General features: G+C 49.8%; 1 protein-coding gene across 4 annotated transcripts in view; it reads left to right on the forward strand.

The window, feature by feature from the left end:
- The window catches only part of USP19 (ubiquitin specific peptidase 19), a 58,744-nt gene that overhangs the window by 8,450 nt on the left and 23,536 nt on the right, over positions 1-26,758 (forward strand). For all 4 annotated transcript variants that reach the window (XM_077276413.1, XM_077276412.1, XM_077276415.1 and 1 more), the window contains exons 2-8: positions 1,065-1,342; positions 6,756-6,884; positions 7,004-7,140; positions 15,042-15,503; positions 16,557-16,863; positions 25,556-25,712; positions 26,656-26,727. In XM_077276413.1, coding sequence (XP_077132528.1) covers positions 1,201-1,342; positions 6,756-6,884; positions 7,004-7,140; positions 15,042-15,503; positions 16,557-16,863; positions 25,556-25,712; positions 26,656-26,727 — 1,406 coding nt within the window. In that variant the 5' untranslated portion in view covers positions 1,065-1,200. The remainder of the gene's footprint in view (positions 1-1,064; positions 1,343-6,755; positions 6,885-7,003; positions 7,141-15,041; positions 15,504-16,556; positions 16,864-25,555; positions 25,713-26,655; positions 26,728-26,758) is intronic.

A 26,758-nucleotide genomic window follows, 5' to 3' on the forward strand; every position in this document is an offset into this window, starting at 1 on the left:
AACGCAAACCGGATGGAATAGCATGCCGCTGCAAGATGCTGTGGTAGCCATGCTGGTTCAGTATGCCTTCAATTTTGAATAAATGCCCAAGCCCAGATTTCCACTGGTCTAATGTCCATTCCTTGTGTTCTTTAACCTAAACAAGTCTCTTCTGCTTGTTGCCTGTCCTTAGCAGTGGTTTCCTAGCAGCTATTTTACCATGAAGGCCTGCTGCACAAAGTCTCCTCTTACCAGTTGTTGTAGAGATGTGTCTGCTGCTAGAACTCTGTGTGGCATTGACCTGGTCTCTAATCTGAGCTGCTGTTAACCTGCGATTTCTGAGGCTGGTGACTCGGATAAACTTATCCTCAGAAGCAGAGGTGACTCTTGGTCTTCCTTTCCTGGGGCGGTCCTCATGTGAGCCAGTTTCTTTGTAGCGCTTGATGGTTTTTGCCACTGCACTTGGGGACACTTTCAAAGTTTTCCCAATTTTTCGGACTGACTGTCCTTCATTTCTTAAAGTAATGATGGCCAATCATTTTTCTTTACTTAGATGCTTTTTTCTTGTCATAATGCAAATTCTAACAGTCTATTCAGGAGGACTATCAGCTGTGTATCCACCAGACTTCTGCACAACACAACTGATGGTCCCAACCCCATTTATAAGGCAAGAAATCCCACTTATTAAACCTGACAGGGCACACCTGTGAAGTGAAAACCATTCCCGGTAACTACCTCTTGAAGCTCATCAAGAGAATGCCAAGAGTGTGCAAAGCAGTCATCAAAGCAAAAGGTGGCTACTTTGAAGAACCTAGAATATAAGACATAATTTCAGTTGTTTCACACTTTTTTGTTAAGTATATAATTCCACATGTGTTAATTCATAGTTTTGATGCCTTCAGTGTGAATGTACAATTTTCATAGTCATTAAAATACAGAAAAATCTTTAAATGAGAAGGTGTGTTCAAACTTTTGGTCTGCACTGTAGATTTATAATTGCAGTACCTGTAATTTTATTTTTTTCCAAGCTCGAGAATAAAGGTTTAAATACTTGACTTGTGGCCAATTCTTGCTCTTTATTGCAGATCATTTCTATCTTGACGGAGAGTTTAACCACAGAGAGTCGCCAAGATAGCTGGCCCAGGTAGAAAACGTCGAACCCCTGATCGAGACTCCGTTACAGACCCCGGGGGCCCATCTGTTTCCACCAAGCGGCAGAAGATGTCTCATCCTGCCAAGGGCACGGGGCAGAGGAGGGCGACTCGAGGAACCGAAGATGCCATCAATAAAAAGAAGCAGAAGGATCGAGTCAACCAGGAAAGCAAGGAAGGCAAGATGGTATCCAGCACCGAGCCAAGGAAAGGTCGGTATTGGGATTTGTTAATTTTGTTTTGTTTTCTTTACAAACCAGTTGCACTTCAGTCTAGTGTTCAGTGTCTGATACATCCCAGCTTTTAGGTGGATGCCCCCAATATATAGCAATGTGCAGGTCTATCTAACTGGACACAGCTCAGTCGCCCTCCCCACAGCCAGATCTCTGCATAGTGATCCTCTGTTCATTACAGAACATAGAAATGGCTCTGCCCTGCTTGTCAGAGAAGCAGCAGAATGGCAGCAGGGCTGAGTAGGCTACATCTGTGGGTAAATGCTTTATTGCAAGCTACTAGAGAGGGAATGATTCTTGGCAGCAGAAAAGCTTCTACAGTCTCTGGGAGGGCAGAGAAAACAGGCTACAGATGAGGAAAGCGCATGAAGAGAAAATAGCTGCAGGATAGAAGCTGTGCTGCACAGTGGCTACAGAAAAAGAAGCAAAAAGCCAGCTCACCGATCCTGAAGAGGAGCACGGAACCCAGTCTTGATGAGACCGTCAAAGAACAATGAAATAAAGCGAATGTTCCAGCTTCTTCTGAATAAAATATAAATCTTTAATCCAAATGGTTAAAATAATGCATGCTCCTAGAACTTCACCATAAGTCCCGTGAGGAAAGCGACGCGTTTGGACTGCAACAACAGTCTTTATCCAAGCTCAGTGGCTTCCTGGATATGCACAGAACTCGCATACAGCCTATATTACTGAGAGGGACACACAGACCTCACATCCAGCTTATATTGCTGGGAGAGTCACACAGAGCTCATAGCCAGCCTATATTACTGGGATGGACAGGCACAATTCGTTCCTAGCCTGTATTGCTGAGAGGGAAGGACACAGATCATACCGAGCCTGTATTGCTGGGAGGGAGGGACACGCACCGCTCACGCTGAGCCTGTATTGCTGGGAGGGAGGGACACGCACCGCTCACACTGAGCTTGTATTGCTGGGAGGGAGGGACACGCACCGCTCACACCGAGCCTGTATTGCTGGGAGGGAGGGAAACGCACCGCTCACACCGAGCCTGTATTGCTGGGAGGGAGGGACACGCACCGCTCACGCTGAGCCTGTATTGCTGGGAGGGAGGGACACGCACCGCTCACACTGAGCTTGTATTGCTGGGAGGGAGGGACACGCACCGCTCACACCGAGCCTGTATTGCTGGGAGGGAGGGACACGCACCGCTCACACTGAGCCTGTATTGCTGGGAGGGAGGGACACGCACCGCTCACACTGAGCTTGTATTGCTGGGAGGGAGGGACAGGCACAGTTCGTACCCAGCCTGTATTGCTGGGAGGGAGGGACACTAGCAGCTCACACTGGGCTCTTGCCCAGCCTATATTGCAGGGAGGTAGGGACACGCACAGCTTTCGCCCAGCCTATATTGCTGGGAGGAAGGGACACGCACGGCGCACACCCAGCCTATATTGCTGGGAGGGACATGCATGGCTCACACCCAGCCTATATTACTGGGAGGAACACTCACTGCTCACACCCAGCCTATATTACTGGTAGAATCACACAAAGCTCACACCCAGCCTATATTACTGGGAGAGACAGGCACAGTTCGCACTCAGCCTGTATTCCTGGGAGGGAGGGACACGCACAGCTCACACCGATCCTGTATTGCTGGGAGGGACAGGCACAGTTCGTACCCAGCCTGTATTGCTAGGAGGGAGGGACATGCACAGCTCACGCCCAGCCTATATTGCTGGGAGGTAGGGACACGCACGGCTCTTGCCCAGCCTATATTGCTGGGAGGGAGGGACACGCACAGCTCACACCGAGCCTGTATTGCTGGGAGGGACATGCACAGTTCATACCCAGCCTGTATTGCTGGGAGGGAGGGACACTAGCAGCTCACACCGAGCCTGTATTGCTAGGAGGGAGGGACACGCACAGCTCACGCCCAGCCTATATTGGTGGGAGGTAGGGACACGCACGGCTTTCGCCCAGCCTATATTGCTGGGAGGGACACGCACGGCTTTCGCCCAGCCTATATTGCTGGGAGGGAGGCACACACGGCTTTCGCCCAGCCTATATTGCTGGGAGGGAGGGACACGCACGGCTCACACCCCGCCTATATTGCAGGGAGGGACACACACGGCTCACACCCTGCCTATATTGCTGGGAGGGACACGCACGACTCACACTCAACCTGTAGTGCTGGGAGGGACACTCCCTCAAGAGAAAAATCTGAAATTAACATCAAACGACAATCTGTATATCGGGATCTGAGAATGAACACATGAAAAAAAGATTGCAGACAGAAACTTGGTTCAGTTTTATTAACTAAAGGTAACAATGAACACAAGTGATGATCCATTTTTCCGTCTTGGAGGCGTCACAGCCACTAAGACACCTATTAGCAGCGTTGTAGGACTTTGGGTATGAAATGGTTTTCTAAGATGTTACTTTACAATGGTATTCAAACCAGTATGTCCGTGCCATAGCGATATCTGCACACTTTAGTGTAACTTGTTCAGATGGCGATAACGAGCAAATGCTGACGTGTTTCTAGAAAAGTCAAGTCGGATTCATTACTGTGAAGGGGATTTGGCTCTTGGAGCTGAAGCGTCTTACTCTGATGTCACCGTGATAATAACAGATGGCGGCACCTCCGATTAACCTGTGAATTACCAGCAGCAAAGCTCTGTGAATCGCTCTTCATTACCTGTCATCATACTCACAATTGTATGTAGAACTTCACTCCAAGGTTGTGGAGCGAATGGAAAAGCACAAGAAATGGCTGCATAATATACACAATGGCCTTTTCTTAACAATGCTTTCCAGGCTGCGGTTATCCCGGTTGCTTGTGCACCTTTTTCTACCACACTTTTTCCTTCCACTCCACCTTCCAGTAATATACTTGGATCTAGCACTCTGTGAACAGCCGGCTTCTTTAGCAATGACCTTTTGTGGCTTCCCCTCCTTGTGGAGTGTGTCAGTGACTGCCTCCTGGACATCTGTCAGGTCAGCAGTCTTCCCCATGATTGTGGAGCTACTGAAACAGACTAAGGGACCTTTATAAACACTTAGGAAGACTTTGCAGGTGTTTTTTTTGTAAATTATTGGCTGTAAGCCATAATCATCAACATTAACAGAAATAAACACGTGAAATAGATTACTGTGTGTAATGACTATAGAATATAGGAGTTTCACTTTTTGTATTGAAGAACTGAAATACAGTAACTTTGATGATATTCTAATTTTGTGAGAAGCGCCTGTATCTCCCCCTTCGGCTCACAAGTGGGTGATTTGCGGCAGGCAGGAGCCGCGCTCGGGTTTGTGCGGGGGAGCCGCGCTCGGGTTTGTGCGGGGGAGCCGCGCTCGGGTTTGTGCGGGGGAGCCGCGCTCGGGTTTGTGCGGGGGAGCCGCGCTCGGGTTTGTGCGGGGGAGCCGCGCTCGGGTTTGTGCGGGGGAGCCGCGCTCGGGTTTGTGCGGGGGAGCCGCGCTCGGGTTTGTGCGGGGGAGCCGCGCTCGGGTTTGTGCGGGGGAGCCGCGCTCGGGTTTGTGCGGGGGAGCCGCGCTCGGGTTTGTGCGGGGGAGCCGCGCTCGGGTTTGTGCGGGGGAGCCGCGCTCGGGTTTGTGCGGGGGAGCCGCGCTCGGGTTTGTGCGGGGGAGCCGCGCTCGGGTTTGTGCGGGGGAGCCGCGCTCGGGTTTGTGCGGGGGAGCCGCGCTCGGGTTTGTGCGGGGGAGCCGCGCTCGGGTTTGTGCGGGGGAGCCGCGCTCGGGTTTGTGCGGGGGAGCCGCGCTCGGGTTTGTGCGGGGGAGCCGCGCTCGGGTTTGTGCGGGGGAGCCGCGCTCGGGTTTGTGCGGGGGAGCCGCGCTCGGGTTTGTGCGGGGGAGCCGCGCTCGGGTTTGTGCGGGGGAGCCGCGCTCGGGTTTGTGCGGGGGAGCCGCGCTCGGGTTTGTGCGGGAGCCGCAGTGAGCATTGCTGTTTGGAGATGAGTTGTCGGGAGTACAGGTGCTGCCATGGTAGTGAGACTTCGCCATGTGCAGGTGTCAGGAGACGTCTCTAAGGAGCTGTGAACAGATGATGCCGCGGTCGCTGTATCTACAAAGGCACTAAACAGACTCTAACACCAGGATATTGGATGATGTCTCAGATCGGAAAATTACAGTGAGAATTGTGATGCCCTTATGTATATTTACATCTGCTGACTCATAGTGAGGTGAACTACAAGTTCGGTACCGTCCTGATTGGGGCACAACTTGTCCTGGTGAAATGGCTTTTAGAAATTTTTAATCAAAACAAAGTAAACAGAAGTCCCCTATCTTATCTACATGAACTATTACTATTTACTTACTGCAGGGCATATGCTCATATTTTTTTTATTTTAATCTTCGCTTCTATTCATTAACGGACGTAGACAATGCTATCGGTGCCTACTTCATTAGCAGGAAGAGTCAGATAGTACTATCTGTGCCTAATTACCATAATTTATGGTAGAAACAAGGAAGCCGTACTGTCTGCACCTACATCATTTACACAGAACCAGACAGCGAGGCAGTACTACCTGTAACGTAATTTAGAGGGCTACATCAATTATCAGCTGACATACAGAGTCAGTCTTATCTGTGTATACATCATTTATTGCAAGAGACCAGGAAGGAGTACTATCTGCTTACATTATCAGAACATTTATTACGAGAGACCAGGAAGGAGTACTATCTGCTTACATTATCAGAACATTTATTACGAGAGACCAGGAAGGAGTACTATCTGCTTACATTATCAGAACATTTATTACGAGAGACCAGGAAGGAGTACTATCTGCTTACATTAACAGAAGGAGAGTACTACTATAACAACCTTTACAGGAAGACAGATAATCGGTACTATCTAAGCCCCCATCATTTACAGTGAGAAACAAGGAAGTGGTACTATCTGAGCCATCATCTTTTCACGAGAGAGGCAAAGAAGCAATGCTACTTGAGCCTTTGTAATTTACAGAAAAGCATACTGGTAGCACTATCTAAGCTTCCATAATTTACAGAACGAGGCAAGGAAGTTGCACAATCTGAGCCTACATCATTTACAAAGAGAGGCAAGGAAGTGGTGCTATCTGAGTCTCCATCATTTACAGAGAGAGAGGGAAGGAAGCCGTAATATCTGTGCCTACATAATTATCAGCATTTCAGTGCTATCTGGACCTAATTCAATTCCGTAGAGACCAGGAAGCAGCACTATCTGTCTATCATATTGGCAGACCTATACACCCATCCTTCTTTTATAGTTGTATATTCAGATAACAGCCGTGTTGCAGTAGAGATCTGTGCAGAGATTCGGGCAGGGGGATATCCGTGTGGACCACCCCTTGTGGACCTATCATTGGGGGGGTTGCTGTAAAATCCCTATATTCCATCTCGGGATGGGTTTTGAGACTGTTGTTTCTGATTTCAGACATGATGATCGACTGGAAGCAGAATTCAGAGGAAGTGATCGTAAAACTGAACCCCGGGCCCGGAGTGGTGAACGTGGATGAGCTGAAGTCAGAGTTCACCGACACAGACTGCGTCATCCACTTCCCAGGTATCCGCCGATGGCGAGAAAGCCGAGATTGCAATTACAAGCCATTTTCTTGGGTCTTCCACACCGGGTCATTTGCTCATACCAGTATTTTACTTTGTTCTTTTTCCCCTTATTCCCAGAGGGCAATCGGTGGAACTGCCATTTCCATGAAGAAATAGAAGGATCGTGCAGTAAAATCCAGTATAAGGAGAAGGGGAACGTCCTTCAGCTCATCTTACAGAAGAAGATCCCAATGAACAAATGGCCAAGTCTCCAGGTAATTGTCGTAGCATCGTCCACGCTTGCTTTATATTAAGGAGGAATTTCTACCCAACACTTAAGGTATGACTGTGTGCGCGGTCATCCTGCGGAAATCTAAACCTTTGTGGTATCATCCTCCCCTGAGTGCTTTGGGCGTATCAAAGCACTTCAGGGGCTCCGGCCCTCACTGCTTGTTCCTCACCTGGCTCCTGCGGTTGATTGACAGGTCAGTCCGGCCTCTGTTATCTGCTGCCCTTCGACACAATTTTGCGCACAGACACACCCCAGGCACTTACTGAGGTTGATAGATATATACTGTGCCTTTTGAAAATATTCTGCCCCCTGGAACTTTTCAACCTTTTCCCACATATCATGCTTCAAACATAAAGATACCAAATGTAAATTTTTGGTGAAGAATCTAATTGTGAAGTTGAATGAAATTTATTGGTTATTTTACATTTTTGTGGAAATTCAAAAACTGAAAAGTGGGGCGTGCAATATTATTCGGCCCCTTTAACTTAATACTTTGTTGCGCCCCTTTTGCTGCGATTACAAGTCTCTTGGGGTTTGTCTCTACCAGTTTTGTACATCGAGAGACTGAAATTCTTGCCCATTCTTCCTTGGCAAACAGCTCGAGCTCAGTGAGGTTGGATGGAGATCGTTTGTGAACAGCAGTTTTCAGCTCTTTCCACAGATTCTCGGTTGGATTGAGGTCTGGACTGTGACTTGGCCATTCTAACACCTGAATACCTTTATTTGTGAACCATTCCATTGTAGATTTTGCTTTATGTTTGGGATCATTGTCTTGTTGGAAGACAAATCTCTGTCCCAGTCTCAGGTCTTTTGCAGACTCCCAACAGGTTTTCTTCAAGAATGGTCCTGTATTTGGCTCCATCCATCTTCCCATCAATGTTAACCACTTCCCTGTCCCTGCTGAAGAAAAGCAGGCCCAAACCATGATGCTGCCACCACCATGTTTGACAGTGGGGATGGTGTGTTCAGGGTGATGAGCGGTGTTGCCTTTACCCCAAACATATCGTTTGGCATTGTTGCCAAAAAGTTTGATTTTGGCTTCATCTGACCAGAGCACCTTCTTCCATATGTTTGGGGTGTCTCCCAGGTGGCTTGTTGCAAACGTTAAATACACTTTTTATGGATATCTTTGAGAATTGTCTTTCTTCTTGCCACTCTTCCATAAAGGCCAGATTTGTGCAGTGTACGACTGATTGTTGTCCTATGGACAGACAGTCCCACCTCAGCTGTAGATCTCTGCAGTTCATCCAGAGTGATCATGGGCCTCTTGGCTGCATCTCTGATCAGTCTTCTCCTTGTTTGAGATGAAAGTTTAGAGGAACATCCGGGTCTTGGTAGGTTCGCAGTGGTATGATACTCCTTCCATTTCAATATGATCGCTTGCACAGTGCTCCTTGGGATGTTTAAAGTTTGGGAAATCATTTTGTATCCAAATCCAGCTTTAAACTTCTCCACAACAGTATCACGGACCTGCCTGTTGTGTTCCTTGGTCTTCATGATGCTCTCTGTGCTTCACACAGAGCCCTGAGACTATCACAGAGCAGGTGCATTTATACGGAGACTTGATCACACACAGGTGGATTATATTTATCATCATTAGGCATTTAGGACAACATTGGATCATTCAGAGATCCACAATGAACTTCTGGAGGGAGTTTGCTGCACTGAAAGTAAAAAGGCCGAATAATATTGCACACCCCACTTTTCAGTTTTTGAATTTCCAGAAAAATTTAAAACAACCAATAAATTGTGTTCAACTTCACATTTGTGTTCCATGTGTTGTTGATTCTTTACATTTAAAATTTACATTTCTCCTACGTATCATTGGGGGACACAGGACGAATGGGTGTTATGCTGCTGCCACCAGGAGGACAGTAAGTTAAACACACACAAAAGATTAACTCCTCCCCTGCAGTATACACCCACAGGCTGGACAATCCAGAGCCAGTTCTTACTTAGTGTCTCAGGAGGCACTTGGGTCCTCAGGACCCCACCAATTTTTTTGATTTTTAACGGAAAGAAGGGAGCGACAGGCAAATTTTCAGCTCTGATCTCTCCCGAACCAACAACGGGCAAGTACACGGAGCGTTCCTCCTGTATCCTTTCCCGCGACGATGGATGCCAGCCCTGGCTCACTTTCCAGTGTGGCGACGGTTCCTCAGCGTTCCGATCTCCCTCCCTCCTTTTCAGGCGACCACGGGGACTAATCATCCACCTAAGTCTCCTGGAGCCAGGGCACAGCCGGACTAATGATATGGCGTCCGTGCAGCCGCCCACTGCACCACCACTGAAGATAGCGGATGTTGCACGGCGGCAGAAGCTCTCCACCCTCTCCCTACTAAGGTGAAGGCGGATGGAGCATCGGCCCTATCGCACAAGGTAAGTGCGGGGGCCGACGAGCTGTCAGAGGACGCCTGTTCAGGGATCCCTTATCCCCTTTCTATTGCGGCGCTGCAGCCGCGGGGCAGCCTTATAATGGGAGCATGGCGGGCAATCCGGCGCTCTGTTAGAGCGATGGCACAGTTTACCGGCCCTGGGCCGGACTCTAACGCGGGCGATCATTCTCCCTCCTTCATACAAGGAGGGCGGCGCTACAACGGCAGCGTTCTGACGCGCATTGCAGGGAATCCTCCGCCCGCCCACGACACGCCCCCTCTCTCTCTCTCTGGGCGCCTCTCGTTCCCGAGAAGCGCCCTTTCCACATCTCGGCGGCCATCTTGGACCAGGAAGTGCGCTGGCGGCTCTGCAGCACCACAGCGCACAGGACCTCAGGATCTCCCTGCCAAGCATCGCTGAACTTGGTGAGACGCACTCACTACGATTGTCTCTTCCCCTACCAGTACACTCACTTAAGGGAAAAGATGTCACAGTCTAAGCAAAGACGGACTGGAAAGACCCACTCTGTTATTTTTGCTGTGTGCACCTCCTGCAAGGTATCTCTACCCCGAGGTCACACTACCCCGCTGTGCTCCGCCTGCGAAATGTCTGCAGCACAGGATACTCCGGCCTCTGACCCGGAATGTACTGAGCCTAGTACCCCCGCATGGGCGTCCTCCCTTGCTCGTTCTGTGGCATCCTTGGAAAGGACGATACAGTCCCTCCGTGAGCCGTCCCTTACCCAGGGCACTTCCACGGATGATGCAACGCGACCTAAGAACCCCTCTCGGCCTAGAGGTCGTACCGTTTCCAGAAGCCCTCACTCATCTAGAAAGAGGTCCAGGGTAATATCTCCGGTCCGTGATCAGCCCTCCGGCTCAGAGAGCGAAGTCTCTCGTCACTCATCTCCAGCTCATAGCAGGGAATCCTTTCTGGACGACGCATCCAGCGTGTCCTGTTCCCCAGAGTATCGTCACGACCAAGAGACCCTAGATTCTCTCATAGACTCTGTAAGTCAGACGCTACAGTTAGAGGAGGAAACCCCGTCCAAGGCGGTTCATCCCGTGTCATTCGGGCGAACCACTAAGGCTCATAGATTTTTTCCTATGCATCCTCAATTCAAGGACATTGTCGATCTCCATAGAGTCCGTCCGGATAAACGCTTCTCAGGGCAAAAGGCTATGCAATTGAAGTATCCGTTTGCTCAGGACCTTGCTAAGGAGTGGTCTCAGTCACCCTCCGTGGACCCGCCAGTGTCGCGGCTAGCCACTAAGGCGGTTCTATCCTCCTCCGAGGGCGTGTCCATTAAGCATCCCTCTGATAGACAAATCGAACAGATGGCTCGCTCGGCTTTTGAAGCTTCTTCGGCTTCTCTCTTCCCCTCGTTTGCCGCCACATGGGTTGCAAAAGCCATGACCCATTGGGCTGAGTCTTTAGCCTCTACAGCACTTCACGCCGACCTACCCCCCGAGGTTTCACACCTGGCCACCCAGATTGCCAGAGCGGGGGACTTTGTAGTTTCCGCTTCCTTAGACGCGGCCAACTGTGCCTCACAGGCAGCGGCCAATGCTGTCACCATCCGCAGATCCCTTTGGCTCAGGGACTGGAAAGCGGACTCAGGTTCCAAAAAATCTCTCACGTCCCTTCCATACCAGGGCGAACGCCTTTTTGGGGACAAACTAGATAAAATAATCGCAGACTCCACAGGGGGAAAGAGCAAATTCCTTCCCCAACAACGAACCTTTCGTCCCTTTCGCATCCAACAGGGCCGAGGCCGATATTTCCGTTTCGGCTCCAATTGGTCCAATCCTTCCTCCGCGCCTCCCGGCGTCGGGAGAGGTCAGCGCAGGGACAGGGCCTCCCAGCCGTCTTACAAACCTTCTCCCTCTTGGAGAGGCAGACCCAGACAACAGGGATCCCGAGGACCCAGACCTAACAGGTCTCCACCTCAATGACTTTTGGCAAACGCCAAAGGACACAGACAGAGTTGGCGGCCGCCTACTCCTCTTTCGGGACGCGTGGCTCTCGGTAGTTCCCGACCGATGGGTCCGCGATCTGGTGTCCTTCGGCTACAACATAGAGTTTGTCTCTCTTCCCCCAGCTCGTTTCTTCCAGTCCCCTCCTCCCAGAGCAGGGGTCCGTCAGTATTTTCAGGCCATAAGATCGCTATGGGAAGACGGGGTCATCATTCCGGTGCCCCAGAACGAGAGGTACCAAGGTTTTTATTCCAATCTTTTCATTGTACCAAAGAAGGACGGCTCAGTACGTCCAATATTGGACCTCAAGCTTCTCAACAAGTACGTCCGTGTACGTCAATTCCGTATGGAGTCCCTCCGCTCGGTAATTGCCTCTCTGGAAGAGGGCGAGTTCCTTGCATCTCTAGATGTTCAAGACGCTTACCTGCACATCCCCATTCTACCGTCTCATCAGCGTTTTCTCCGCTTCGCGGTCCAGGGGCACCATTTTCAGTTCGTCGCCCTACCTTTCGGGCTGGCCACCGCTCCTCGGGTGTTCACCAAGGTCATGGCAGCTGCCGTGGCCATTCTGCATGCTCGGGGCATAGTGGTGTTGCCCTACTTGGACGACATTCTCATAAAAGGCTCCTCTTTCCGGTCCTGCTCAGAGGCGGTAGACATCACGATAAATACTTTTTTGCGCCTGGGCTGGAAAATCAATTTCAAAAAATCTTCCCTAGTCCCGGCCCAAACCATATCCTACCTGGGAATGATCCTAGACTCCTCTCAGGGTTTAGTACTTTTACCTCCGGGAAAGGTATCCACTCTACAGAGAGAAGTCCGGAAGCTTACTCAACCTCGCTTTCACTCCCTACGCTTCTCCATGAAGGTTCTCGGCAGGATGGTGGCGGCAATGGAGGCAGTGCCCTTTGCGGTTTTCCACCTTCGTCCCTTACAACACGCCATTCTGGCAGTATGGGACAGGAATCCTGCCTCGCTCGACCGCCGTCTCCTTCTCTCTCGCCCAATCCGACAGTCCCTCAGGTGGTGGACCAAGAGGTCCTCCCTGACTCGGGGGAAGTCCTTCCTTCCGGTACACTGGCTGGTTGTCACAACGGACGCCAGTCTCTTCGGCTGGGGTGCAGTGTTCCAGCGCCACTCGACTCAGGGTCGCTGGTCTCCGCAGGAGTCCCAGCTGCCCATCAACATACTAGAGATTCGGGCAATCAGACTGGCTCTCCATCATTTTCAGCCGTTCCTCTCCGGCCGTGCGGTCAGAGTCCAGTCCGACAACGCCACTGCGGTAGCCTACATCAACCGCCAAGGGGGCACTCGCAGCAAAGCGGCCATGGCCGAGGTGACGCTCATTCTCCGCTGGGCCGAGACGAATTATTCCATACTCTCAGCAGTCTTCATCCCGGGCGTGGAAAACTGGGAAGCGGACTTTCTAAGTCGCCACAGCCTCGATCCCGGAGAGTGGTCTCTCCATCCCGCAATCTTTTACCAGATATGCTCTCGATGGGGGACCCCGGACGTGGACCTAATGGCATCTCGCTTCAATTGCCAGGTTCCTGTCTTCATGGCCAGGTCTCACGACCCCTCAGCCTTCGGAGCCGACGCTCTCGTTCTCTCATGGCAGAGTTTCAGACTCCCATACATCTTTCCCCCAATCCCTCTTCTGGCAAAGGTGATCAGGAAGATCAAGGCAGAACGGATTCCAGTAATTCTCATCGCTCCGGACTGGCCGCGCAGGACATGGTATGCCGAGATGGTTCAACTGGTCTCAGACCTACCTTGGAGGTTGCCGAGCCGCGCAGACCTCCTGTCTCAAGGGCCCATTTACCACCCGAACTCAGAGGCCCTGTGTTTAACGGCGTGGCCGTTGAGTCCTGGGTACTGAGGCAGAAAGGGTTGCCCCAGACGGTGATATCTACCATGCTCCGCGCACGCAAGCCTTCCTCTATGCGCATCTACCACCGCGCCTGGAAGGCATACTTCGCCTGGTGCAGGAAGCGGGGACGTTTCCCCCTCCGCTTTTCTATCCCTCACATTTTGGAATTCCTCCAATCAGGAGTGGACTTGGGTCTTTCCCTCAGCTCTCTTAAAGGCCAAATTTCGGCTCTCTCGGTTCTTTTTCAGAGAAGGATTGCAAACAGGCTGCAGGTCAGGACCTTCATCCAGGGTGTTTCTCATATGGTTCCGCCGTACAAGATGCCCTTGGAACCATGGGACCTGAACCTAGTTCTCTGTGCTCTTCAGGAGCCCCCCTTTGAGCCCTTGCATGAAGTGTCTTTGCTGTTCTTGTCTTGGAAGATTGCCTTCCTCGTGGCTGTCACGTCTATTAGACGTGTCTCTGAGCTGGCAGCTCTGTCGTGCCGGCCTCCTTTCCTCGTGTTCCACCAGGACAAGGTGGTTCTGCGGACATGTCCGACTTTTCTTCCGAAGGTCGTTTCCTCCTTCCATCTTAATGAGGAGATTGTCCTTCCCTCACTGTGCCCTGCTCCCTCACTGTGCCCTGCTCCCTCCCACCGCACGGAAAGGGCGCTCCACACTCTGGACTTAGTGAGGGGTCTCAGACGTTACGTCTCCAGGACTGCGTCTCTCCGTAGGTCAGACGCCTTGTTCGTTCTTCCGGAAGGGCCACGGAAGGGACTTCCCGCTTCCAAGGCCTCCATTGCCAAGTGGATTCGTTCCGCCATCCAAGAGTCCTACCGTGTCAAGGGTCACGCCGCACCTCCGGGGATCAAGGCTCATTCTACCCGGTCGGTCGGCGCGTCCTGGGCCATCCGGCACCAGGCATCGGCAGCACAGGTCTGCAAGGCTGCTACATGGTCCAGTCTTCATACGTTCACGAAACACTACCATGTGCATTTTCAGGCCTCGGCAGATGCTTCCGTCGGTAGGCGAATCCTACAAGCGGCTGTGTCTCATCTGTAGCTCGCAGGCACGCACAGCATTTATAACTTTTGGTTACCCACCCAGGGACTGCTTTGGGACGTCCCATTCGTCCTGTGTCCCCCAATGATACGTAGGAGAAAAGGAGATTTTTGTGTACTCACCGTAAAATCTTTTTCTCCGAGTCATCATTGGGGGACACAGCACCCTCCCTGTTAGCCTAGTTGGCTCGACTGTTCTTTTCAGTCTGTGTTTTGACTAGGACATGTTTTCTGTTTTTTGTTAACTGGTTTACTCCTACTGCTTTATTACCGAACTGGCTCTGGATTGTCCAGCCTGTGGGTGTATACTGCAGGGGAGGAGTTAATCTTTTGTGTGTGTTTAACTTAGTGTCCTCCTGGTGGCAGCAGCATAACACCCATTCGTCCTGTGTCCCCCAATGATGACTCGGAGAAAAAGATTTTACGGTGAGTACACAAAAATCTCCTTTTTGTATCTTTATGTTTGAATCATGATATGTGGGAAAATGTTGAAAAGTTCCAGAGAGCCAAATTATATTATATTATTTTTTTTATTTCTCTTTGAGGCACTAATGTCTTTGATTCACATACAAACCAATGAAATGAATTAATAATTTCTCTTACTCTTTCCTGAGCAGAAGAAGAAGAAAGACATCATGAAAGAGCCAGCAAAGCCTCTCGCCGCAAAAGAAAATGGAAAGACAAAATCCCCTCTGAAACTGCCTGCACCCGATTCCAATCAATCTCAACCCGTCGGAAACTTGGAAATTAAAAGGATCAAACCTGATCTCAGAAATGTCAAACGGGCACAGGAAGCCGCCGCCGCAGAGCCGGGGGCGAGGAGTCCCGTCACAAGGAAATCTGCCCCTAGTCCCGGAACGCAGGTGAAGAAGGTCTCCGCACATAAGCTCAGCCCCACATTCTCTGCACGTGATGTCAGTCCTCGGAGCCAGAAAAACGCCAACTCTGAAGACTCCCATAAGAGTCCCAGCGGTAAAGAGCAAAACAAATGTACTGGCGGTATCCAGGCCAAGGATTGTCCATTGACCCCTAAACCTGCCAGGCCCAAGGAGGGGCCACAGGATGTCCGAGAAGAAAAGGTAAGAATTTATTTAATCCAATATATAAACTCTTTACTGTTGAAATTGCAACACTCAGATGGAAAGATGGTGGAATTCTGGAAATCGCAGGATGGAGACGTTACTGATCTGCACATGGAGAAATCTTAAAAAAATAAATAAATATATAATTTCATAACGTTTTGATTTGAACAACACATGCAGTAATCCTGACCATTCCAGCCTCTGATAATATCACTGAGGATATCAATGGTCGTCTGAGGAAGGTTCTGCCTCTGATCATCAAGATCCACTGCTGGCAGCCTCTGCATAATCACCGTCCAAAGATGTCCCCTATGTGCTCGGTGGGAGAGAAGTCCGGAGACTCTTCCGCCATGGCAGCACAAGGCCGTATGTCGCTCATGTTACTGGAAGTTTTGTTTCTATTCTTTCATAATTTGAAGATCAGTGACGTTTCCATTGTTCCATGACTTTTCCTTCTTGCTGTTGCAATTTCAGTGTTGAGGGTCTATTTTTTTTCTTTTTTTTGCTTTTCACAAGATAAAAGTTCAGTATAGATCTGCGAAACGCTCATATTTCCATCCCCTGAACGTATCATGATCACCATAGTCTGGTGATAAATTTTTAATCTCTTGGGTCCGACCTCCTGGGAGCCTCGGCGATCCCAAGAACAGGCAACCCAAAATCCCCTGTGTGAAGGAAGGGACATATCAGACTGTGCCCAGCCACAGGCCCCTTACTCCTCTTTTTACATCCGCACGGACGGTCTCTATTCTTAGACCCTGCTCCTCTCTACGTTTGGTAACCTGACCCAGGACGCGGCCTGCAGAGGTACAATTTTAGATATAGACAGTCATCCCGGCCAGGCTCACTTACCCAGTATCTGATATCTGTTGTGATGCCCTTTCTTATCGATGCATAAAATACATAGTGCTAAGGGGTTGACAAACATGGCTGCTTCCTTCCTGAAACAGCGCCGTTCCCATTCGGAGGCGGTGAGTGGTATCGCAGCTCAGTCACAAACCATTGTAATGTCTTGGTGTAGCGGCTTGATCACAATACTTTTTATTGCAGGTTGTAATTGCTGACGCAGAGAAGACTCCTCTTCCCGAAGCGGAGCACCAGCCCGCCGCGCCAGCCGTACAGCCCATGTGCTGTAGTGTTCGGGTTCCTGGCCCTCAAGGGGATGCATGTTTGGATTTTCTTATGCCATCTGAAGAGTTGTCACAACTTCCCTCTGAACGATCTGCGGGTTGTCAGGAGGAACTTTCAGTAGAGCCGGATGATTGCGATGCGATCGCAGAGTCATCGCACAAGGAAGTCGCCCAAGAAGAAGCCACGGGTGGAAAACCAGATGACCGTCTGGACGACACATCAGAAGGTAATTACCTGGTAACGTGTCGTCATAATCATGGAGACGCCATCTTTTTACTATCGTGCGTTCTAACTGATGGGGGACATTTCCACTGTTTTTTTTTTCCCGAACCATCTGTCAAGCTTAAAATAATAAGTAAAGACCCCCTCAAAGTGGTCTGAATCCACCGCTATCCACGCGATCGGCTGATAGTCTGTTTCGGGAAGTGAGTCAAGAGGGTCCCAGAAGCGCACTATGTCTAGGTAGGGAATGATCGGACAAGTTGGGTTACGGCCGGCCGTGAAGGAGTCTGCTCTGTCGTAGAGCTGTGTATGAGGGGAGACGGGGGATGGCTGCCGGCCTATCGAATGTTTAGCCTTAAGTATACTCTCCTTATTGTTCATTCACAGCTCCTCTTCTGGCCATATTGCAGCCAGTGATTGACTGCAGCGGTCACACGTCCATAGGGCCATGACACTGGCTCTCTACTTCCTCTGCCTGCTATATGGACATATGACAGCAATGACGTGATTGGCTGCAGCCGTCACATATGTCCGTCTAGAAGAGGAAGCATGGAGATCGGCGGGGTCCAGCTCTGCTGGACGAGGAGTGGGGAGTGACTTCTAAGTTTAGTATACTCTGCTTCAAATATTTTATACAAAATCCTTAAAGAACAGAGCCACATAATAACACAGCAGATCCCAATCAATGATAATAAGGTCCCTGTGTATGCAAAAACGGACTAACAGCCCCTATCATTTATCTAAATGCACAAAGCTCAACACAACAAAATGACTAAAGGGTCAAAAAGGTATATAGAAAATTACAATTTTATTAATTAAAAAACGACCAAAAAATTAATTCAACATACAAAGTGCAAGGGAAAAATATGCAAAAGTTTGAACATACATTGTGGAAAATGTAAAAGTCAGGACGCGCCGGGACATTGGAGATGAACAAGGCAAAAATACTATAGCCTCCTATCAGGGCAAAAGTCACAATACAACCATGTAGAACCCCAAACTAACAAAGGGTTAACACTAGTTCAAGCCCTAACGTGCCTGCACTTAGTGCCGCAGTAAATTGCCACAGCAACTATACATAATATAAAGTAACCGCCTCAGAGTAAAAGTGTAGCCATAATTACCAAAATGTACGCGATTCCAGGCACCAACACACCAATGACCCAGCCCGTCCGCCCTGGGTATTATTTTATAGCTGGATTGCTTGGAAAAAAATTTATAAAGGGGCAGCCACTTTAAGGGATGTCAATCTTAATTTGCTTGAGTTTTTCAAACTTATTGTTTACTAGCCAAGTTGGCATTAAAGGGGTTGTCTCAAATATTTCACCATTTGGATGTTATAGTGAATGGGTAGAGAGGTATGTCTCATAATGCTGCCTCCACCATTCTTCACTGTGGGTATGGTGATCTTCTGGTGATGCGCACTGTCAGGTTTGCAACTTTTTCCTTGCATTACGGCCAAAAAGTTTCACCTTTTAGTCACATCAGAACACATTTTTCCAACTTTTACCAACTTTTAGCAGACTTGATGTAAGTTTTGGTAAAATATAGTAGGGCTTGGATGATTTTCTTTGTTAGGAAAGACTTCCATCTTTCCACCCTACCCCACTGGATACACATATTAAGAATACGGGAGATTGCTGTCACATGCAGGACACAACCAGGACGTGCCAGAAATTCCTGCAGCTCTAATGTTATAGTAGGCCTCTTGGCAGCTTCCCGATGCAATTTTCTTCTTGTCTTTTCTTCAGTTTTTGATGGATGTCTAGTTCCAGGTAATGTCACTGAGTTGCCTAATTTAAGCAACTTCTTAATGAGATATTCATAGTGTCCTTGTTATATCTAATATCTGGGAATTTTTGTTTCCTTCTCCTGACAACTTTGCACTGAGATCCCTTTGCTGTGTTGTCAGCTGTTTACAGACCAAAAAATGTCAGGGAAATCCTGCAAGAACAGCAAAACTTTCTGATGGGGTGATCAGAATCGCTTTAAGTGATGGTGGCTGAGTACTGACTACTCTGTAACATGAGGGTAACTGTTTTTCGGCACTGATTTTCCGGCACCATTTACCACACACAGCGCCCTATGATTAATAGTGGCAGTGACTGGTATTGCAGCTCGACCCATTGAAGTGAATAGGACTGAGCTGCCATGCCGTGCTCAGCAGCTACAAAATGTACAGAGCTGCTCCAGAAAAACAAAGGAGGAGGTGACCGCATTGGCGAGGACATCATGGCCCCTTCACACTTCGGAGACCGACCACCTCTGATAGGCAGATGCAAGAAGGGTATGCTGACGGAGACTAGGGCCGCCTGCACCCGCAGCAGATGTGGACGCCTCTGCTCCCAGTCATGACACGCTTCTTGGCTCATGCGGAAAGGTTACGTTATCCCAGCCCCCAGCAGTCCTCCTCCTTCTAGATTATGTTACCGGCTGCGTAGTTTTCTTGAAAGACGGGAAGGAAGATTCTGCTGCCCCCCGGGTTTCTTCCTAGTAATCGGGTCTGGGGGTCACGGTCTACATCGTCGTATCCGGGATATGTCTGGGGTTTCCAGCAATCATTTCACAGGTAACAGGCGACATGCATGGCTGCAGTGAGAGCGGCATCCTGGTGCCATGTGCTGGAAGTGGCGTTTAAAGGGACACTGCGCATGGGTGGCATGGATTGTTCTAGGGGCACAGTTGCCAGTCACACTTTTTTGGGGGGGTGTATTTACCACCTTTTAGCTTTGCAGCAGCTGATAACCGGCTGTTATTTTAACGGCACGTTCCAGCGATAAAGTGTCAGATTTACCTTCAGGTGCTGGCAAGAACTGGAAAATATGTTTAACCCCTTCATGACCCAGCCTATTTTGGCCTTAATGACCTTGCCGTTTTTTGCAATTCTGACCAGTGTCCCTTTATGAGGTAATAACTCCGGAACGCTTCAACGGATCCTAGCGATTCTGAGATTGTTTTTTCGTGACATATTGGGCTTCATGTTAGTGGTAAATTTAGGTCGATAATTTCTGAGTTTATTTGTGAAAAAAATGGAAATTTGGCAAAAAATTTGAAAATTTCGCAATTTTCACATTTTGAATTTTTATTCTGTTAAACCAGAGAGTTATGTGACACAAAATAGTTAATAAATAACATTTCCCACATGTCTACTTTACATCAGCACAATTTTGGAAACAAATTTTTTTTTTGCTAGGAAGTTATAAGGGTTAAAATTTGACCAGTGATTTCTCATTTTTACAACAAAATTTACAAAACCATTTTTTTTAGGGACCACCTCACATTTGAAGTCATTTTGAGGGTTCTATATGGCTGAAAATACCCAAAAGTGACACCATTCTAAAAACTGCACCCCTCAAGGTGCTCAAAACCACATTCAAGAAGTTTATTAACCCTTCAGGTGTTTCACAGCAGCAGAAGCAACATGGAAGTAAAAAATGAACATTTAACTTTTTAGTCACAAAAATGATCTTTTAGCAACAATTTTTTTATTTTCCCAGCGGTAAAAGGAGAAACTGGACCACGGACGTTGTTGTCCAATTTGTCCTGAGTACGCTGATACCTCATATGTGGGGGTAAACCACTGTTTGGGCGCACGGCAGGGCTCGGAAGGGAAGGAGCGCCATTTGACTTTTTGAATGAAAAATTGGCTTCAATCTTTAGCGGACACCATGTCACGTTTGGAGAGCCCCCGTGTGCCTAAACATTGGAGCTCCCCCACAAGTGACCCCATTTTGGAAACTAGACCCCCCAAGGAACTTATCTAGAAGCATAGTGAGCACTTTAAACCCCCAGGTGCTTCACAAATTGATCCGCAAAAATGAAAAAGTACTTTTTTTTCACACAAAATTTCTTTTAGCCTCAATTCTTTCATTTTCACATGGGCAACAGGATAAAATGGATCCTAAAATTTGTTGGGCAATTTCTCCTGAGTATGCCGATACCTCATATGTGGGGGTAAACCACTGTTTGGGTGCACGGCAAGGCTCGGAAGGGGAGGCGTGCCATTTGACTTTATGAATGGAAAATTAGCTCCAATCGTTAGCGGACACCATGTCGCGTTTGGAGAGCCCCTGTGTGCCTAAACATTGGAGCTCCCCTACAAGTGACCCCATTTTGGAAACTAGACCCCCCAAGGAACTTATCTAGATGCATAGTGAGCACTTACAACCCCCAGGTGCTTCACAGAAGTTTATAACGCAGAGCCGTGAAAATAAAAAAATAATTTTTCTTTCCTCAAAAATTATTTTTAGCCCAGAATTTTTTATTTTCCCAAGGATAATAGGAGAAATTGGACCCCAAATGTTGTTGTCCAGTTTGTCCTGAGTACGATGATACCCCATATGTGGGGGTAAACCACTGTTTGGGCGCACGGCAGGGCTCGGAAGGGAAGGCACGCCATTTGGCTTTTTGAATGGAAAATTAGCTCCAATCATTAGCGGACACCATGTCGCGTTTGGAGAGCCCCTGTGTGCCTAAACATTGGAGCTCCCGCACAAGTGACCCCATTTTGGAAACTAGACCTCCCAAGGAACTAATCTAGATGTGTGGTGAGCACTTTGAACCCCCAAGTGCTTCACAGAAGTTTATAACGCAGAGCCATGAAAATAAAAAAAAAATTTTCTTTTCTCAAAAATGATTTTTTAGCCCACAATTTTTTATTTTCCCAAGGGTAACAGGAGAAATTGGACCCCAAAAGTTGTTGTCCAGTTTCTCCTGAGTACGCTGATACCCCATATGTGGGGGTAAACCATTGTTTTGGCACACGTCGGGGTTCGGAAGGGAAGTAGTGACGTTTTGAAATGCAGACTTTGATGGAATGCTCTGCGGGCGTCAGGTTGCGTTTGCAGAGCCCCTGATGTGCCTAAACAGTAGGAACTCCCCACAAGTGACTCCATTTTGGAAACTAGACCCCCAAGGGAACTTATCTAGATGTGTGGTGAGCACTTTGAACCCCCAAGTGCTTCACAGAAGTTTATAACGCAGAGCCGTGAAAATAATAAACGTGTTTCCTTTCCTCAAAAATATTTTTTTAGCCCAGAATTTTTTATTTTTGCAAGAGTAACAGGAGAAATTGGACCCCAAAAGTTGTTGTCCAGTTTCTCCTGAGTACGCTGATACCCCATATGTGGGGGTAAACCACTGTTTGGGCACATGCCGGGGCTCGGAAGGGAAGTAGTGACGTTTTGGAATGCAGACTTTGATGGAATGGTCTGCGGGCATCATGTTACGTTTGCAGAGCCCCTGATATGCCTAAACAGTAGAAACCCCCCACAAGTGACCCCATTTTGGAAACTAGACCCCCCAAGGAACTAATCTAGATGTGTGGTGAGCACTTTCAATCCCCAAGTGCTTCACAGAAGTTTACAACGCAGAGCCGTGAAAATAAAAAATCATTTTTCTTTCCTCAAAAAAGATGTTTTAGCAAGCAATTTTTTATTTTCACAAGGGTAACAGGAGAATTTGGACCCCAATATTTGTTGCCCAGTTTGTTGTGAGTACGCTGATACCCCATATGTGGGGGTAAACCACTGTTTGGGCACACGTCAGGGCTCGGAAGGGAAGTAGTGAGGTTTTGGAATGCAGACTTTGATGGAATGGTCTGCGGGCATCATGTTACGTTTGCAGAGCCCCTGATATGCCTAAACAGTAGAAACCCCCCACAAGTGACCCCATTTTGGAAACTAGACCCCCCAAGGAACTAATCTAGATGTGTGGTGAGCACTTTCAATCCCCAAGTGCTTCACAGAAGTTTACAACGCAGAGCCATGAAAATAAAAAATCATTTTTCTTTCCTCAAAAAAGATGTTTTAGCAAGCAATTTTTTATTTTCACAAGGGTAACAGGAGAATTTGGACCCCAATATTTGTTGCCCAGTTTGTTGTGAGTACGCTGATACCCCATATGTGGGGGTAAACCACTGTTTGGGCACACGTCAGGGCTCGGAAGGGAAGTAGTGACATTTGAAATGCAGACTTTGATGGAATGGTCTGCGGGCGTCACATTGCATTTGCAGAGCCCCTGATGTGCCTAAACAGTAGAAACACCCCACAAGTGACCCCATTTTGGAAACTAGACCCCCAAGGAACTAATCTAGATGTGTGGTGAGCACTTTCAACCCCCAAGTGCTTCACAGAAGTTTATAACGCAGAGCCGTGAAAATAAAAAATAATTGTTCTTTCCTCAAAAATTATGTTTTAGCAAGTAATTTTTTATTTTTGCAAGGGTAACAGGAGAAATTGGACCCCAACAGTTGTTGCCCAGTTTGTCCTGAGTACGCTGGTACCCCAAATGTGGGGGTAAACCACTGTTTGGGCGCACGTCGGGGCTTGGAAGGGCGGGAGCACCATTTGACTTTTTGAACGCAAGATTGACTGGAATCAATGGTGGCGCCATGTTGCGTTTGGAGACCCCTGATGTGCCTAAACAGTGGAAACCCCTCAATTCTCACTTCAACACTAACCCCAACACACCCCTAATCCTAATCCCAACTGTAGCCATAACCCTAATCACAACCCTAACCCCAACACACCCCTAACCACAACCCTAACCGCAACACACCCGTAACCCTAATTCCAACCCTAATCCTAACCCTAATCCCAACCGTAACCCTAATCCCAACCCTAACCACAACTGTAACCCCAACACACCCCTAACCCTATCTGTAACCCTAACCACAAGCCTAATCTTAACCCTATTTCTAACCCTAGCCCTAATTCCAACCCTAACTCTAATTCCAACCCTAACCCTAAGGCTATGTGCCCACGTTGCGGATTCGTGTGAGATTTTTCCGCACGATTTTTGAAAAATCTGCAGGTAAAAGGCACTGCGTTTTACCTGCGGATTTACAGCAGATTTCCAGTGTTTTTTTGTGCGGATTTCACCTGCGGATTCCTATTGAGGAACAGGTGTAAAACGCTGCAGAATCCGCACAAAGAATTGACATGCTGCGGAAAATACAACGCAGCGTTTCTGCACGGAATTTTCCGCACCATGGGCACAGCGGATTTGGTTTTCTTTAGGTGTACATGGTACTGTAAACCTGATGGAAAACTGCTTCGAATTCGCAGCGGCCAATCCGCTGCGGATCCGTGGCCAATCCGCTGCGGATCCGCGGCCGATCCGCTGCGGATCCGCGGCCGATCCGCTGCGGATCCGCGGCCGATCCGCTGCGGATCCGCGGCCGATCCGCTGCGGATCCGCGGGTGATCCGCGGCCGATCCGCTGCGGATCCGCGGCCGATCCGCTGCGGATCCGCGGCCGATCCGCTGCGGATCCGCGGCCGATCCGCTGCGGATCTGCGGCCGATCCGCTGCGGATCCGCGGCCGATCCGCTGTAGATCCGCGGCCGATCTGCTGCCGATCCACTGCCGATCCGGTTTCGGATCCGCTGCCGATCCGCCGCCGATCCGCGGCCGATCCGCTGCGGATCCGCGGCCGATCCGCTCTGTGTGCACATGCCATAACCCTACCCCTAACCCTACCCGTAACCCTAACCCTACCCCTAACCCTACCCCTAGTTCTAACCCTAGTTCTAACCCTAACCCTATTGGAAAAAGAAAAAAAAATTTTCTTTATTTTATTATTGTCCCTATGGGGGTGATAAAGGGGGGGGTTATTTATTATTTTTTTTATTTTGATCGCTGTGATAGAACCTACCACAGCGATCAAAATGTACTTGTAAGGAATCTGCCGACTGGCAGATTCGGCGGGCGCACTGAGCATGCGCCCGCCATTTTCCAAGATGGCGGCGCCCAGCGAGGAGACGGCCGGACACCGGGAGGATCGGTAAGTATGAAGGGGTGGGGGGGGGGGTGGATCGGAGCACGGGGGGGGTGATCGGAGCACAGGGGGGGGGGGGAATCTGAGCAAGGAGGGAGCGGACAGGAGGACGGGGGAGCCGGCAGGCGGACGGAGGGGACCGGACCCCATAACGGAGGACTGGGGGGGCGATCGGTGGGTGTGGGGGGGGGGCACTTGAGTATTTCCAGCCATGGCCGATGATATTGCAGCATCGGCCATGGCTGGATTGTAATATTTCACCAGTTTTTTAGGTGAAATATTACAAATCGCTCTGATTGGCAGTTTCACTTTCAACAGCCAATCAGAGCGATCGTAGCCACGGGGGGGGTGAAGCCACCCCCCCTGGGCTGAAGCACCACTCCCCCTGTCTCTGCAGATCGGGTAAAATCGGAGTTAACCCTTTCACCCGATCTGCAGGGACGCGATCATTCCATGACGCATACGCTGCGTCATAGGTCGCATTGGCACCGACTTTCATGACGCAGCGTATGCGTCAAAGGTCGTGAAGGGGTTAAGGAAATGGCAAAGAAATTCCTTACTCTGGCCGCTGCTCTGCCTTCTGGTTTATTATTTATGGCCGATTATACCAGTAATATATAAAAATTCACCCAGGATGTCTGTGACCCCTGAACATGTGCTCCTGTGACCCCCGTACATGTGCTCCCATCACCCAACTCCTCGGTGACGTCTAGTGTTCCTATAATGTTATGGTGGGGCGTCCATAATTCCTCCTCTGCTGCAGAACCTTGTCTTACAAAGTGCTTTATAAAGTAAGTGATGATTATGTATCGGTCCAACAATTACAAGTAAATGGAAAGTTCTCCTATTAGAAATATATGTACGGTAGTTTTTAAGGTTGTTTTTCATTGCAGTCTTCTCTCTTTCCCTCCTTGTAGATGCGGAGCCGTACATGAATCTCACCTTTGTGAAGAATGACCATTATGAGAAGGGGAACGACGTGGTGGTCGTACACGTGTACGTGAAGGAGGTCTGCCAGCCGACATCCCGGGTGTTGTTTCGGGAGCAGGATTTTACGCTGATTTTTCAGACAAGGTAAGAACCAGGATTGTTCTTCTATGACTAGTTATAGCCGTGTATTGGCCTAATCAAGGCAAAAAGGGCGCTCTCCTTCTGGCCGCCCGCCTGCTCTCCTTCTGGCCGCCCGCCTGCTCTCCTTCTGGCCGCCCGCCTGCTCTCCTTCTGGCCGCCCGCCTGCTCTCCTTCTGGCCGCCCGCCTGCTCTCCTTCTGGCCGCCCGCCTGCTCTCCTTCTGGCCGCCCGCCTGCTCTCCTTCTGGCCGCCCGCCTGCTCTCCTTCTGGCCGCCCGCCTGCTCTCCTTCTGGCCGCCCGCCTGCTCTCCTTCTGGCCGCCCGCCTGCTCTCCTTCTGGCCGCCCGCCTGCTCTCCTTCTGGCCGCCCGCCTGCTCTCCTTCTGGCCGCCCGCCTGCTCTCCTTCTGGCCGCCCGCCTGCTCTCCTTCTGGCCGCCCGCCTGCTCTCCTTCTGGCCGCCCGCCTGCTCTCCTCCTGGCCGCCCGCCTGCTCTCCTCCTGGCCGCCCGCCTGCTCTCCTCCTGGCCGCCCGCCTGCTCTCCTTCTGGCCGCCCGCCTGCTCTCCTTCTGGCCGCCCGCCTGCTCTCCTCCTGGCCGCCCGCCTGCTCTCCTCCTGGCCGCCCGCCTGCTCTCCTCCTGGCCGCCCGCCTGCTCTCCTCCTGGCCGCCCGCCTGCTCTCCTCCTGGCCGCCCGCCTGCTCTCCTCCTGGCCGCCCGCCTGCTCTCCTTCTGGCCGCCCGCCTGCTCTCCTTCTGGCCGCCCGCCTGCTCCTTCTGGCCGCCCGCCTGCTCTCCTCCTGGCCGCCCGCCTGCTCTCCTCCTGGCCGCCCGCCTGCTCTCCTCCTGGCCGCCCGCCTGCTCTCCTCCTGGCCGCCCGCCTGCTCTCCTCCTGGCCGCCCGCGCTTTTACCACTTGTTGTATACCAATTGTTTTTGTTTTTTTCCTTTTCAGAGACCTAAATTTTCTCCGTCTCCATCCTGGTTGTGGCCCTGACACGGTGTTCAGGTGGCAGGTAAAGCTCAGGTGAGACTCGCCACGTGAGGATTCACGGTGT

This window comes from Ranitomeya variabilis, chromosome 8, assembly GCF_051348905.1.
Source record: "Ranitomeya variabilis isolate aRanVar5 chromosome 8, aRanVar5.hap1, whole genome shotgun sequence".
Taxonomy (NCBI): domain Eukaryota; kingdom Metazoa; phylum Chordata; class Amphibia; order Anura; family Dendrobatidae; genus Ranitomeya; species Ranitomeya variabilis.